At 38.2% G+C, this 13,402-nt stretch overlaps 2 protein-coding genes and 1 non-coding gene across 3 annotated transcripts in view; 2 read left to right on the top strand and 1 right to left on the bottom strand.

The window, feature by feature from the left end:
* The window catches only part of nufip1 (nuclear fragile X mental retardation protein interacting protein 1), an 8,903-nt gene extending 4,579 nt beyond the window's left edge, over positions 1-4,324 (top strand). Inside the window, exons 3-7 of the mRNA XM_015377766.1 lie at positions 158-171; positions 682-863; positions 955-1,089; positions 1,170-1,420; positions 3,791-4,324. Coding sequence (XP_015233252.1) covers positions 158-171; positions 682-863; positions 955-1,089; positions 1,170-1,420; positions 3,791-4,228 — 1,020 coding nt within the window. The 3' untranslated portion in view covers positions 4,229-4,324. The remainder of the gene's footprint in view (positions 1-157; positions 172-681; positions 864-954; positions 1,090-1,169; positions 1,421-3,790) is intronic.
* A 2,286-nt stretch (positions 4,325-6,610) lies between these two features.
* cfap47 (cilia and flagella associated protein 47) overlaps positions 6,611-13,402 on the top strand; it is a 28,277-nt gene continuing 21,485 nt past the window's right edge. The window contains exons 1-16 of the mRNA XM_015377753.1: positions 6,611-6,825; positions 8,520-8,677; positions 8,753-8,868; positions 8,961-9,102; positions 9,282-9,366; positions 9,643-9,783; positions 9,873-10,042; positions 10,435-10,532; positions 10,726-10,955; positions 11,036-11,228; positions 11,309-11,492; positions 11,981-12,133; positions 12,276-12,387; positions 12,477-12,576; positions 12,676-12,892; positions 13,062-13,309. Of these exons, the coding sequence (XP_015233239.1) occupies positions 6,682-6,825; positions 8,520-8,677; positions 8,753-8,868; positions 8,961-9,102; positions 9,282-9,366; positions 9,643-9,783; positions 9,873-10,042; positions 10,435-10,532; positions 10,726-10,955; positions 11,036-11,228; positions 11,309-11,492; positions 11,981-12,133; positions 12,276-12,387; positions 12,477-12,576; positions 12,676-12,892; positions 13,062-13,309 (2,491 nt within the window). The 5' untranslated portion in view covers positions 6,611-6,681. The remainder of the gene's footprint in view (positions 6,826-8,519; positions 8,678-8,752; positions 8,869-8,960; positions 9,103-9,281; positions 9,367-9,642; positions 9,784-9,872; positions 10,043-10,434; positions 10,533-10,725; positions 10,956-11,035; positions 11,229-11,308; positions 11,493-11,980; positions 12,134-12,275; positions 12,388-12,476; positions 12,577-12,675; positions 12,893-13,061; positions 13,310-13,402) is intronic.
* On the bottom strand, positions 10,303-10,374 carry trnad-guc. Its single transcript has one exon. It is a non-coding gene; the product is annotated as a tRNA-Asp (tRNA).

Below are 13,402 nucleotides of genomic sequence, written 5' to 3'. Positions count from 1 at the left end.
TCCGCCACAAGAATCCCGCCCCCTTGATAAATGACCAATCACAATCACTTTATTCACTCGCGTAAAGTCGTGCACCACTCGGGAGAATTCGGAAATGCAACCGCTGGAACGGCCGCTTCCCTACGACTTTAAACTTGTGGATCTCTTCCTTACAAAGGATGGAGTTTACAAGTAACATTGTTTTAATAGTTGTTTTTTTTTTAAGAAAGGATATATTTTAAGGAGCTGACAATTTAGGTTGATCTCTAAACATCACAAAGATCAGGCTGCCTCTGCACCATTTTCCACCAACATTTTTCCTTCCACTCAACTTTCCATCAACATGATTGGATAGAGCACCCTGTGAACACCTAAGTCCTTCAGCAGTGACGTGTTTTGGCTTTACCCTTCTTGTTGTAGGTCATTGTCTGCCAGGTAGCTTGTTATTTAGCCCATTTTCCTCCAGATTGTGCAACATCTTTGTGAAAATTAGCATTTTTAAAATGATTTTTGCCATTTTCAAAAGAAACTGAATTTGTGATCATGATTAATCATACTTAAGCAATGCTTCTGATGGTAAAGCTTCTGTTCCAGTCTGGTATCTATAATCATAAACCATCATAGTCCACTAAAATCTGGAGAAGCAATGAACACCTAGAAGGAATGTTTCCCCTGATGTGGATTGATGTATTTTTTTCTCAGGCGGATGAGGGGCAGAGGGAGAGGCAGAGGTAGAGGTAGAGGATGGGGTAACAGAGGGTCCAGAGGGCAGCATCATCAGGGGCCACCCCCATTAAATGGCACTGCTGCAGAGGCCCCTAAACTAGTCAACCATCTCTCCAATGGAGGAGATCCACTGGGAGTTCTGGCCAGTACTGAACACAGTGAGTTTATCTTAAGCTGCTGATACTTTGTGAATTCTCCAAATGAAATGGATGAATACAGATGTTAAACATGTGTTTGGTGTTCTTGCAGGTTCTGATAAAGAGGAACCGGATCCAGAACGGAGCACAGGTGGTGTGGTTGTTCCCCCCAAACAGATGAGCTCAGCTCTCGGGTCCTTAATGGCTAACTATGGTTCTTCCAGTGATAGCGACGAGGAACCAGATGGTGAGCTCATGGATTTCAGTCCATTCTTAGTTGATGTTTTTTGTTTAGTTTTGATGCTTAAACAGATGTTTGCTTTGCAGCTGCTCCTATTCTGAGAGCCAAGGAGGTGCTGCAAGAAAACCAGGCCATCCTAAACGAGGAGAGACAACCTTCTGGGCATGGTGGAGTCCCTGAACATGTGGAAAAGGCCAGTGAGGCTCATACAGTTCCTCAGCCGGTGTCTGGTCCTAACATCTGGAACGACAGGAGAAAAAGAGGAGGGGGGAGAGGAGGCAGGGGGCGAAGAGGTCCAGATGTGCCTCAGCCTCGGCGTGCAACGTTACTAGAAATGGTAAAGGCTTCTGACTTAAACCAGCTTTACTTTTGATTGGTTGGCTGTGATCAATGAAAGCCATGAATACACATTGGATTATGTAACGATTGATTATGTAACGCAAAACAGTTTAATCAGTACAGGAAATCTGATAAAAGCCCCAGAATTTGGTTCTAACAGGATTTTAATGATTTCTTAAATCCACCAGGCTAAGATTTAGGTTTCTTGCCTTGAATGTTGGGGTTATGGTTGGTCCACAGAGGAGGGATAAAGCACTGGTATTAATTTAGCTGATTTTAGATTTAGGTGTCTTTACTAGGGCTGAAACCATTAATCGGATTAAAAGATTATTAAATAAATCATCTCGACTATTTTAGTAATTAATTAATCATTAACTGGAGTGTAGAGACTCTAAAACAGATACTGAACCTGATTTAAAACATTTATAAATTACCACATGTTTTCTAATTTCACTTGTGCCGCTTCTCCTGTTACCCCGATTCCCACATCCTCCGTCTCCACCCTGCTAGAGCCTACAGCCTCCGCTGTTCCTTCCGTCTTGCTGCACTCCGACTGCCTCAGAGTTTGAGGAGAGCATGCGTGATATTATCATTAATATTGTGCATCATTAACGCTTAATTTAATATGAAATATTGAAAAAAATCCCCATCAGAATCCAGCAGATGTTCAGTTTCCGATGGAGATGAGAAATCTGCTGCCTCGTCTGTTGAAGTACCGATAGTTTGCATCCAATATTTTAAATAAACAGTTAGTTTTTTGAAATATAAAAGAATTATGATCTAATATGTAATTGCCGATCTGTTACTATATTTTAATTTGACAAACTGGATATTCTCGCCATTCTTTTTCCTGTTTGGTGCTATTGTAATAGCGGATCTTGACCTGGCCGGACCGGAGCCTGAACATTTAGGGGATGTTTGGCTCAACCTACTAACAGCATGAACAGAATCAAGAATAAATATTGATCCAGAATCAAAATGAGAACCTTGATATGTGCATTAGAAAGGCTTTGTCGCCATTCAAACCCAGGTTTAAAGCCTTGCAGGTCAGCCTAAAGCCAAAAGAAAAAAACAAAAACAAATGTTTAGTTCAGGTGTTTTATAAAACATGTGAATCAGGAAATTGTCTGTATACCAAACTGAAGGATTGTTGTTCTCTACTTCAAAAACACTTTCGGTTTTAAAATAAAAAAAAAGTTTCTTTTTTTAATATATATTTTTAATAAAAAAAATTGAATGCATAACATGAATGCATAAAAACCTCCTTTTATTTCAGTGTTAAATTCTGTTTAAAGTAACATATTATGATTGAAAATGTCTCTGGATCTTTACTGGTTGATGATTTTCTTTATTCAGATCCCGCTGATTTTTAATTGGTTACCCCTGATCTAAAACATGCCTTAAGCTGACAGAGCGACCCACTTAGAGCAGTAATTACACCAAGATGGTAAACAAAAATATATAAAATTTTGGCTTTTAGGTTAAGGAAAAATTGTTTTTTCATTTTGTTTTTTTTGGACTTCTTGAGGTGGAAATTTTTGGTTTTCCCTTGTTTTGTTTTTTTAAAAGTTTTTTTTTAAGGATTTTTTGGTTTTCGGTTTTTGAATTATTAATAAAAAAAAAAATAATTGAGAAATTAATCGATTTGCATAAAATCGTTAGTTGCAGCCCTAGTCCTCACTTCTTTCTCCATCTCATATGTTCAAATGTGAACTGTGTTTCAGAAAGGTAAAAATATAGACAAAACAAATAATAGAGTTACAATGGAAATATAACCTTAAAATCTAAATTGCCTTACAGCAAAAAATAATTTTATAAAGACGATTTTAACAATTTGGATGAATTAACTAACTTTTGTCGTGGACTTCCAGCACTGATGGTGTAAATGAGGCCATGTTGCAACTGCAGCAGAATCCTTTTCTTATAAAGTGTTTCCCCCTTCAGACTATCAGATTTCTGGCCCCATACTTTGCTTAATAGTTTGAATAGATGTCACAGCAGCGACGCCTTTGCTTCAACAACACCAATCCCCTACCTTTTATTTATTTCCATTATGGCTAATTTGGTTCTTCAGAAGGTGAAAGGAAGACTGAATATATTAAAGCAAAGTTCATCAGTTTATAGTTACTAATATAGTAATATTAGATGCTATAATCACTCAGTTATTGAAAAGAAATTGAAGTTAGCTAAGATTATTGGAAGCTCATTGCTTTATAAAAACTTTTTACTGGAGCTCTGACATCTGATTGGTGCGTTTGTATTAAAATCGATCATAGTCAACTTATTCCAGCCTTTTATAAATCTTCCCTCTGAGGTCAAAATAGTTCCCATTATTAATGCGACTGTTTTTTTTTCTTCCTTCGTTCAGTTATTGGCCCCAGATATCCGCCATGAGAGGAACGTTCTCCTGCAGTGTGTACGATACGTTGTCCGCAACAACTTCTTCGGGCTGGAAAACAGACATCGGGACCCAGAGGAGATGAAGGACAGAAACTTACCGGCTTCTTCAACCGCTGAGAAAGAGCAGAGTGCAACAGAAGTACCTGCATCTAAGTCGGACTCTACGGTTTCTGACGAAAGGCCTGAAGAGAGTCTGCCTGTCAGGGAGGACGGAGGTGATGGAGATTTAAGGAGGGAATCTGTTGAAGGAACCGAAGAAGGTTCTGCAGATTCTGTCCAAAGCGTTGAGGAGACGGACGGCGCTCCCAGCACAGATCTCACCGGCACAATAACAGAGACATCTAAAGCTAATATGTATGATGATGAAATATGGGAAACAGACGAGGCTGTTGCCGGAAATACTTAGTTTATTTTTATTTTTAATTTGATTAAACTGTATAATTATTTTTCTTGTAAAGTAAATCATTTAATTTTGCTCATTTTTTTTGCTGTAGGTTGATTATTTTGCTATAAAATAAATGATTAGTCTACAACATTATGACTTTTTTATTTGAAGTCTGTAGCATGATGCTACCACTACCATGCTTGTCCAAGGGTTTGAAAGTATCATGTTGCAATAAGATTAAACAACTCAGTCCTTGTGTTGTCTGACTATAAAACTCTATACTATACTACTATACTTTCAGATTTTAGCCGATTAGGTAACTTTCACTGCAGTTTCATTTTATGTACCCAGAGTTTGGTCTTTAAATCTGAAAATTCCCAATGAGTGCAGATCTAAAATTCTCCTTTAATCTTTAAAATAAAGAAAATGCAGATCTTTTAGGGTAGTTCTCAACCAGCTTTGATTATATGGAAACTTTTTACTCCTTCCTTGTAAAAACAAAACAAAAACAAACCTCAAGCTATGAAGGAGAATGTATGCAGTTTTTGTTTTACGTCTTTCCATTTGGATGGTGTACAGACTTTGACTAGGCTTTTAATGAAGACTGCGAGGGACCAAACTTAAATAAGGACAAAAGGTGTTCAAAAATTGAAAAAAAAAAATAAATTTAATAGTGTCAAAAATATTTTAAAAAGGCTAAAAAAAAAAAATACAAAGCAGCTTAAAAAATAAATAGCATGGATTTCGGCCCAACTCAACTGAGGTCAAATGAACAGGAACTAAAACAAAAAACTGATCTACTGATAAAGAACAGAAGCTGCTTAAATAGGGGTATAAATAACCTAAAGTGGCTACATGAGGGAGGCAGAATATAACAGAGAAGCAATAAATAAATAAAAGTCCATACAAAACTAAAACATAAATAAAACTCTTTAACTTAGCACAAATAATTAAATATTAAGGCGACAAAATAACTAAAGTAAACTTAAAATTCCCCCCTCAGTTCTTAGGAAAGTGGTTTGTTCCTGACTGCTTCACCTCCAGCTGATCTGCATTTGCACAACTATGAAACTACACAAACTTTGTGGTGGAGGTAGAAGGATCCGCCACAAAGACATTCTATGAAAACTTCCCTCAGATGCATCTGTGTTACAAAAATCCTGGCGGGTCGGTGATCTGTAACTTAGATTTGTCCCTTGCCCTAAGCTTGAACACCTGAATCAAATAACTAAGCCTTGCTATCTCATATTTGACTCAGTTGTGTTAAAAACACAGATGCATCCAAAAGTTGCCGGTTCACATGTTTGTTTTTTGTTTGTTTTTTACTAAGCAATTGATATTTACATGAAAAAATATTCTGAGAGAGGATGGCAAAAGTACACGAACAGATGAAGATTAATTACAGTGAAAAAATACAAAGTAAAGGGATTTATATCAGCAAACATTTAAATCAAACAGAGAAAGAGCCATAGAAATATGAAAAACAAAGAAGGTGGATGCAATGAGAATAGATGGTGGGAGAATTTAAGACTCATTTTTTTTGACATATTTGTATTTTTTAAATGGTTTAAAGAGAAGAAAAAGGGTTTTAAAGTAATTAATAAACCAATGAAAGGAAGGTTTATGATTCCTCCATTTAACACAGTGGATATGATATTTACCTAGCAGCAGGATGATATTAATAGTATCAGAAACAGGCAAGGCAAGATGGTCCACATAAAAAAATGGCATTATTTAGGGGCAAATGGGGGGATATAGTTAGTTTTCAAAGAAAAACAGATGTGTTCAAAAGTTTCACTAATATTATTACTATATGAACATTAATCCACCTAAAAAATCTAATCTTTTTCTTAAAAAATCTGCCACAGGATAAATTTTGTTTGTAACTTTAAAATGTGTTTCTCTGACTTTAGGTAGAATAGGTTCACATCATGGTTTGTTCCCCAGCTTTTCTGTACTTGTATGCAGGCAACCCAAAGGCATGATGCAGCCATCACCATGTTTAGCTTTTGGGAGCTATATTCATCTTTTTTTGTGTCAGTTTATTTGAAATAATACAAAATCAAACATCAAAAGGTGTATAATGTAAAATCCACGACTTGAATGAATGATGATTTCACAACAGAAAATAAGTAATTAAAAGAATCAATATATAATGACGTTAAACTTAGATTATTTAACGTTAAGGTGCTAAATTCAAATTGTTCGTGCTTAAAATGCAGACCCAAGGTAAATGAATTACCGACAAAGCTTTTTGTAGCTCCGCCCGCCTGGACTGCTAAAACATGAAAACCAAAGCACCACCGCACCCGGTAACCTAGCAACCACCTGAGCTGTCATATCAACGGTAAAGTTGACGAGAGCGCCTCGGTCAACATAAAAGGGCGAGTATAGATATACTTTATAAAACTATAGTACCTAATAATATATGTCTCTGTAATATTTGAAGACTTCTAATTGCAAATCTATACCTAATGGCTGGAAGGTGCGTTCGAGTTGAACCTCCGTTTGTAGAATTTAAGGATGTAAAAGTTGGGGAAGTTTACAGGAAAGCAGTCACGGTAACAAATATTGGAAAACAGCCGAAGAAGATTTTTATTGAGAAGCCCAACTCGAAGGTAACGTAGAAAAAAATAAAATACAGTGTAGTAAAAATAAAAACATCTGGGCAGAGCATGTATGAATAGTTTTAAAATTATTCCAAAAGATCAAAATTCTTACATTAAATTACAAAATATTAATATAGAAATAATTTAGTTTTAAGTATATAGACATCGATTAGACACACGTTTCCTTTTTTGCAATTGATACTTATTTTCTCTGCTATCAATATTTTGACTGTTCTTTATTCTGTAGTGTACAGAAGAGGATTAGGGCCACTGAAAAAAATCAAAAAAGTTAACAGATCTTTTTATTTCAGTAAATTATGAGAAAAAGTCAGAATTCTGACTTTAATCTCAGAACTCAGACTTTTTTCTCAGAATTCTGACTGAATTCTGACAGCTAACAAACGTGTTAGCATCAAGCCGTAGCCATGTCAGAATTCTGAGCTTAAAGTCAGAATTGTGAGAAAAAAGTCAGAATTCTGAGATTAAAGTCAGAATTATTCTGAGATTAAAGTCAGAATTGTGAGGGAAAAAAAGTCAGAATTGTAAGAAAAAAAAGTCAGAATTGTGAGATTAAAGTCAGAATTGTGAGAAAAAAGTCAGAATTGTGAGATTAAAGTCAGAATTGTGAGATTAAAGTCAGAATTGTGAGAAAAAAGTCAGAATTGTGAGATTAAAGTCAGAATTGTGAGATTAAAGTCAAAATTCTGAGATTAAAGTCAGAATTGTGAGATTAAAGTCAGAATTCTGAGATTAAAGTCAGAATTCTGAGATTAAAGTCAGAATTGTGAGATTAAAGTCAGAACTGTGAGATTAAAGTCAAAATTGTGAGAAAAAAAGTCAGAACTGTGAGATTACAGTCAGAATTCTGACTTTTTCTCATACTGAAATAAAATTTAAAAATCAGTAAACTGTTTTTTTTGTTTTTATCAGTGGCCCTAATCCTCTTCCGTAGTAGTGAAACATAGAAAATGCATCATAAATCATTAAGCATTCACCTTTAATTTCGCACAAGGAACCAAAATTGCATTGGCCCCGGGACAGAAACAATCAAAGACAGATGAGGAATGAAGTGATTTATCAGTGATTTATCAGTGTGGACAGGATTATTCATTTGCTTCTAGGCTTTAGGAGTCCAATGTCCCTCAGCAGTGAGATATTATCCACTAAGCAATGAACACTGAAAGTATGGACTACCAAATTAACTCTAAAAGAGCATCAACAGATCATCCAGAAGGTCATAGAATAATCCAGAACAGCATCTTAACTATGGCAGACCTAAGTGCTTGAAATAATTGAGCAGCTCCCTTTCTATTCCTATTTTATAGTTTGGATTCAAAATTATTTCTGCTTCCCAATCAAGTCTGAAATGTTTACAAAGTCTCCTCTAAACCCTATAATCAGTGGTTTATGAAGAACTCCACTTATTTACTTAGAATGCCGGCACTGAAAAAATTTTGAAGTTTGAGCATTCAGGCAAAACTTTGCCTGCAAGATTTTTGGGTGGTTGCAATGATGCTGTGAAACCGATTAAAAAATCTACAAAGACTTGCACTTTAACTCATTTTCTCCGACTTTGACACAACATTTTTTCTTTAATGTTATAAATACTTATCTTTTCCTATTACTTACATAAACTTCAACTTGATTTTAAGTTGGTACGTCGAGTGACAACCTAATATCCTTCTGAAATGTCTTCCCTACAGCTCTTTAATTTCATCCAGTTGAGTCAATCCGGGTTTGTGCCATCAGGATTTTCTGTCAGAGGTGTGCTGGAGTTCACTCCAGATGCTGAGGAGGAGGTCAGAGATTCCATTCGGGTGCATATAGCTGATGAAGAGATCCTCCAGGTTCCAGTTACAGGGTGCGTGATCTTTCAAATCAGCTACAGTTTACATGCCTGGTTGCATCTTTATTATTGCTGCATCTCTCGCTGCAGTTTTCCCAGGTCTTGCTCTTTCACTATGGACTCTGTGCTGGACTTTGGCTGCATTGTCGCCAGGGGTCAGATGGTCAGCAAACTTCACCCGATTACCAACGTAGGCTCTGCACCTGGTAAGTCAAATGATCTTTATTTGACACATGATACTATATAGAACTGTGATATTCATCCAGGGGGTGCACATATAAGTATGTTATCTTTTTAGGCGTATTCCAAGTGGAGTACAGTGGTGGAGACGCCTCTCTCAGTTTCTCACCATCCAGTGGAGTCATAGCAGCTGGCACCACCCAGTGGCTGAAAGTAGAACTGCATACAGTCAAACCTGGGCAGATTGATGAAAAAGCTCTGTATGTTTTTCTCTAAAAACAACTCACCCACATTATCTATAGTGTCTAGCGTAGACTAAAAGAATCAGAACCTTCTTAGGGGTTTAGAATATTATATTTTATATATTCAAAATATGTTTTTATTTTATTGTACTTAACTGGATAATAACAGTTGTTATCTTGCCTTATTTGTCCCTGAGGGTGAAACTCGAGAAAAGCTCGACTGTAGTTCTGCATATCAGGGCTGAGGTGGTGGAGCAGCATCTGGAGGTTTCTGACCTGCAGGTAGATGCATTTAGATTCAAGAAGAGACTGAATTATTGTGCCTTACAGAGATATTTACAGGTCCATGGAGAAAAAAAAACAGAACAAAAACAAAATAACTTGAAATTTGGGCAGAAGTTCAACTTTGAGCAGAAAAAAAACCCATCCCTAAACATGTCAGATAGGACAAAATGTAACGCTTTGGCCTACATTTAAAATCTTTTGCAAGGCATTATAAAATGTTAAAAGGATCTTGCTGCTTTAAAGTTCCTTCTCAATATCTGTATCCTTTTATAGGGGTCTCCACTGTCCTTTTTGTGCTTCGGACCCGTCTACTTTGGAACTTCCTGTGTGCAGAATGTGCTGCTGAGAAACAATGCTCCCCTGGCATGCGACTGGGTCTGCCTTCTGCAGGATAACCCTGCTGGGACTGAGGCAGTGAGTCATTTACCTTTTAATAAAGCAGCTTTTAGTCTGTAAGAAATGGATAAAACAAAAACCTTCAGCTTTCTCAATTCTCCCCACAGGGAACAGACTTTCTAAAGAGCACACAGTGCACTCTGCTGGAGAGAATGAAGAACAGCAGCTCGCCAAGCCATGCTTTGTCTGAGGTCTTGGAATGTTTTCCTACACATGGTCGACTGGGTCCATATGACAAAACCACCGTGGCAGTACGATTCAGTCCCATCTGCAGGAGGTACATTTGTACTAAAACACCGAAGAAGACTTGCTAGAAATTCATGTGAAGGATATTTTGTGTTGACTTTTCTAGCTTTAGTTGTCCTTTGTATTATAGATAGATTGATAGTATTCATTCATGGCCGTGCCTTAAATAATGTGGTTCAAATACGTTTCTCTTAAAAATAAAAAAATTTATAGCTGAATTGAGAAGAGCTAAAAATAAGGAATAGAAACGGTTGTTTTAGACGATAAGAAGGGGAAAAAAAGGTTTTATCACTCCCCGTCGGGGAATCGAACCCCGGTCTCCCGCGTGACAGGCGGGGATACTCACCACTATACTAACGAGGAGATGTTTCATTTGTAGAGAACATTGAATTTTCTACTGTCCGCATTTGCCCTGTCTGACAGCAGGAGGAAGTGTGTTACAGCAGCCAGCCGGCAGGACTACTGTCTGTTCCTGCTGTTTGACATTGTGGACTGCAAACATGGCTTCACTCAACACACTGGTACTCACACATGTACAAACAGCTGAAGTACACAAAACATTTATCTTCCTATAATGGGGATTCTATCATAGGATGGTCCTATTATGATTATTTTACTCAATCTTTATTATTTTTTTATAATTAGCCCCATAATAGAAAACATAGAGGTAGAGAGGACTGATAGCTTTAATCAAGCTTTCTTTCATCCCTGTAGCCGACAGCAGTGTGGAGGTGTCAGTGACTGGTTCTGGAGTCCCCGTGGCTTTGCTGCCGTCTCCCTCTACCGCCTTTGATTTCCCCAGCTGTGCGATGGGCCAGCATTCAGGGCTCATCTGTGTGCTCCAGAACCTCTGCCCTCAACTTCCTGTCAGATTCCGCTTTCGCAAGTTAGCACACTTCACCGCTGATCCGACAGAGGGCAGCATAGCACCTGGGCGGTGTCAGGTGTGAATGCTTGCAGCTTCAGGTTCTAATTAAAGCTCCAAACGTTTAACAGATTAACTTGTTTTTTCTATGTTCTGCAGGACATAATTTTGACTTTTATTGGACGGCAGCAGGGCAGCTTCCAAGTCCGTCAGAAAGTAGATGTCCTGGGTTGGGTTGCATCTCAGAAAGATAGCAGCTCCACTAAGCTTAGCTGCTTCCACACAATCTCCCTGAGCTTATCAGCTACATGCTACAGTGTGATGCCACTCCCCAAACCAAAGCCACTTCCTGGTGAGAATTTTTCCACATTTAGACCATGAAATCTAATGAGAAGGCTGCAGAAAGTGAACTTATTTCTTATATCATTTTAGCTCTAAATAGTCTAACAGGGACAGAGCCTCCGATTACGTTGAGTGAGCTGGCTCGTCGCAGCCTCTTGGCCCGCGCTCCCGCCTCAAAGCTACACAAACATGGCAAACAGCGAAGCGAGGGCTCCGATGGAGACGAGTTCCAAGCCTCTAGCATCATACCAGCATCACAACTCAGACAATACAGGTAGAGTTTAACAAACCACAGCTCCACAACAAACCATCTGATTTTAATTGAATAATCAGATTTTTTTCGATTTAAAACACGATACATGATTTAGATTAAATTGTGGGCATTTAAAGAAAAACTATTTTATTATCTTTGATATATGAAAGGCCTACAGACAGTGGCAGTTCTAGACCACATGTACCAGGGGGCCAGGAGGGGGCCAGCATTGTTTTCATGGGGGCCCAGAAAAGCATGAAATAAAAAACAGGGCAGGGGATTCAAATATATTAAGAGAGCTGCATGAAGACACATTTTTTATATTCAATATGTCTTATTAGGTTAATATATATTCATAATTTAGGAATTTTACATATTTTTGACTTAATATAAGTAAAAATTACGTTTTCTGTAAAATCTGAATTAGAACTCAAGAAAAACTGATAAATTCAGCTGCAAAAATTAGTTTTAGTGAGTGTAATGTTTCTTTGTGTTTTCATGTCGTTCAGGACCATTTTTACCCGAGCGCCTCTCTATTACCATGTGGACACCAGCTATGCTTTCACTGAGGAGGAGGAACAGCAAAGACAGTGCCATCGACAGACTTACATGACCTTTATCCAGCAACTTAGACAAAAACGGCTTCAGAAGATCAGAGAGAGGTGTGATTTCCAAATTGAATATATATCCCCCCCAAGACCATTTAAAATAATCTCAGAATGAGTTAAACAATAATGTTTTTCCATTTTCCAATTAAAAGCCACAAAGTTCAATTCACTGTCTTGCACTGATTTTCATTTTTAGGGAACAAGACACACTGAAGGACGGACTTGTTCCCCCTAAGCTTCACATCAGAGACCTGGAAAGCACCGACCGCTCAGAAGGGAAACTTAATGACACTACCAAATGCACAGGGGTGATTAAAAAAGCAGCACTAGTTGGGTTATATAAATAAAGTATTTAGGATATCTAATCTATTTCAATTATATGTTTTTGTTTTTACAGATTTCAGAAGCAGCAGTTAAAACAGTTCCATCTACCAGCCAGCAGGTGGCAGACTGCAGCAGGAAGCTGACTCCTTATGAACTCTACCAAGTTGTAATATGTAGGATTTTACTTAGTAAACTATGAAAATGACAGCCTGATCTAGAGCATAAATGCTGAGGCAAATAATGCACTCTATATTGTCCCTTTGTTTAAACAGGTCCTTTAAAGGTGGACTTTGGTTCTGTGTGTCTGGAGTCAGTGTGCGTTCAGGAGCTCCACCTCTTCAACCGTCTGCCGCTGAATGTCTGGGTTGAGCTAAAGATGAACTGTCCTGAACTGCAAGGCTCCTCCCTGCTGTCGCAAGTCTTACCTCCTTTCTCCCACAGCAGCTTGCCCCTGACATTTGAAAGCAGTCAGCTCGGGCCCTTCCACAGGTCGGTCCGTGTTCAGATGAGCTGTTCTGTAAAGCGTTTAATCCTCAGTATTTCTTTAGAACCTAAATAAAATGGATCGGTTATGCATGTTTTGATGTTTTACATAAAATCTCAATAAATCAATCTGTATAAAAGTTTGAGGGTGTGAAAGTGTACTTCATTTCTCCAGGTCCCTAAACTACACTGTAAACCAGCAGCACCCTGGTCAAATACTAGTCCAAGCTCAGGTTGTCTCCCTGTCTCTGGTGATGTCCACCAACCTGCTGGTGCTCCCCTCCACCCCGCTGATGTTCCCAGGATCAGAGTACAGGAGCACAGTGACCCTTCATAACCCGTGTAACTGTGCAGCAGATTTCACCTGGCAGCCCGTGATCCCAGAAAGCGGCCTGCTGTTATTCTCTGTCCGACCAGCTACAGGTGAGCCAGCTCTAGGACCCTTTGGTGACTGTGGCTTGGAGTTACTCAATCATCTCCTGTTGACGTAGCATGTTTATGAGGTGACATTTTAAA

This window comes from Cyprinodon variegatus, unplaced genomic scaffold (assembly GCF_000732505.1).
Source record: "Cyprinodon variegatus isolate N-32 unplaced genomic scaffold, C_variegatus-1.0 Scaffold9, whole genome shotgun sequence".
In the NCBI taxonomy this organism is placed as follows: domain Eukaryota; kingdom Metazoa; phylum Chordata; class Actinopteri; order Cyprinodontiformes; family Cyprinodontidae; genus Cyprinodon; species Cyprinodon variegatus.
This window is presented reverse-complemented; position numbering and strand designations above follow the sequence as displayed.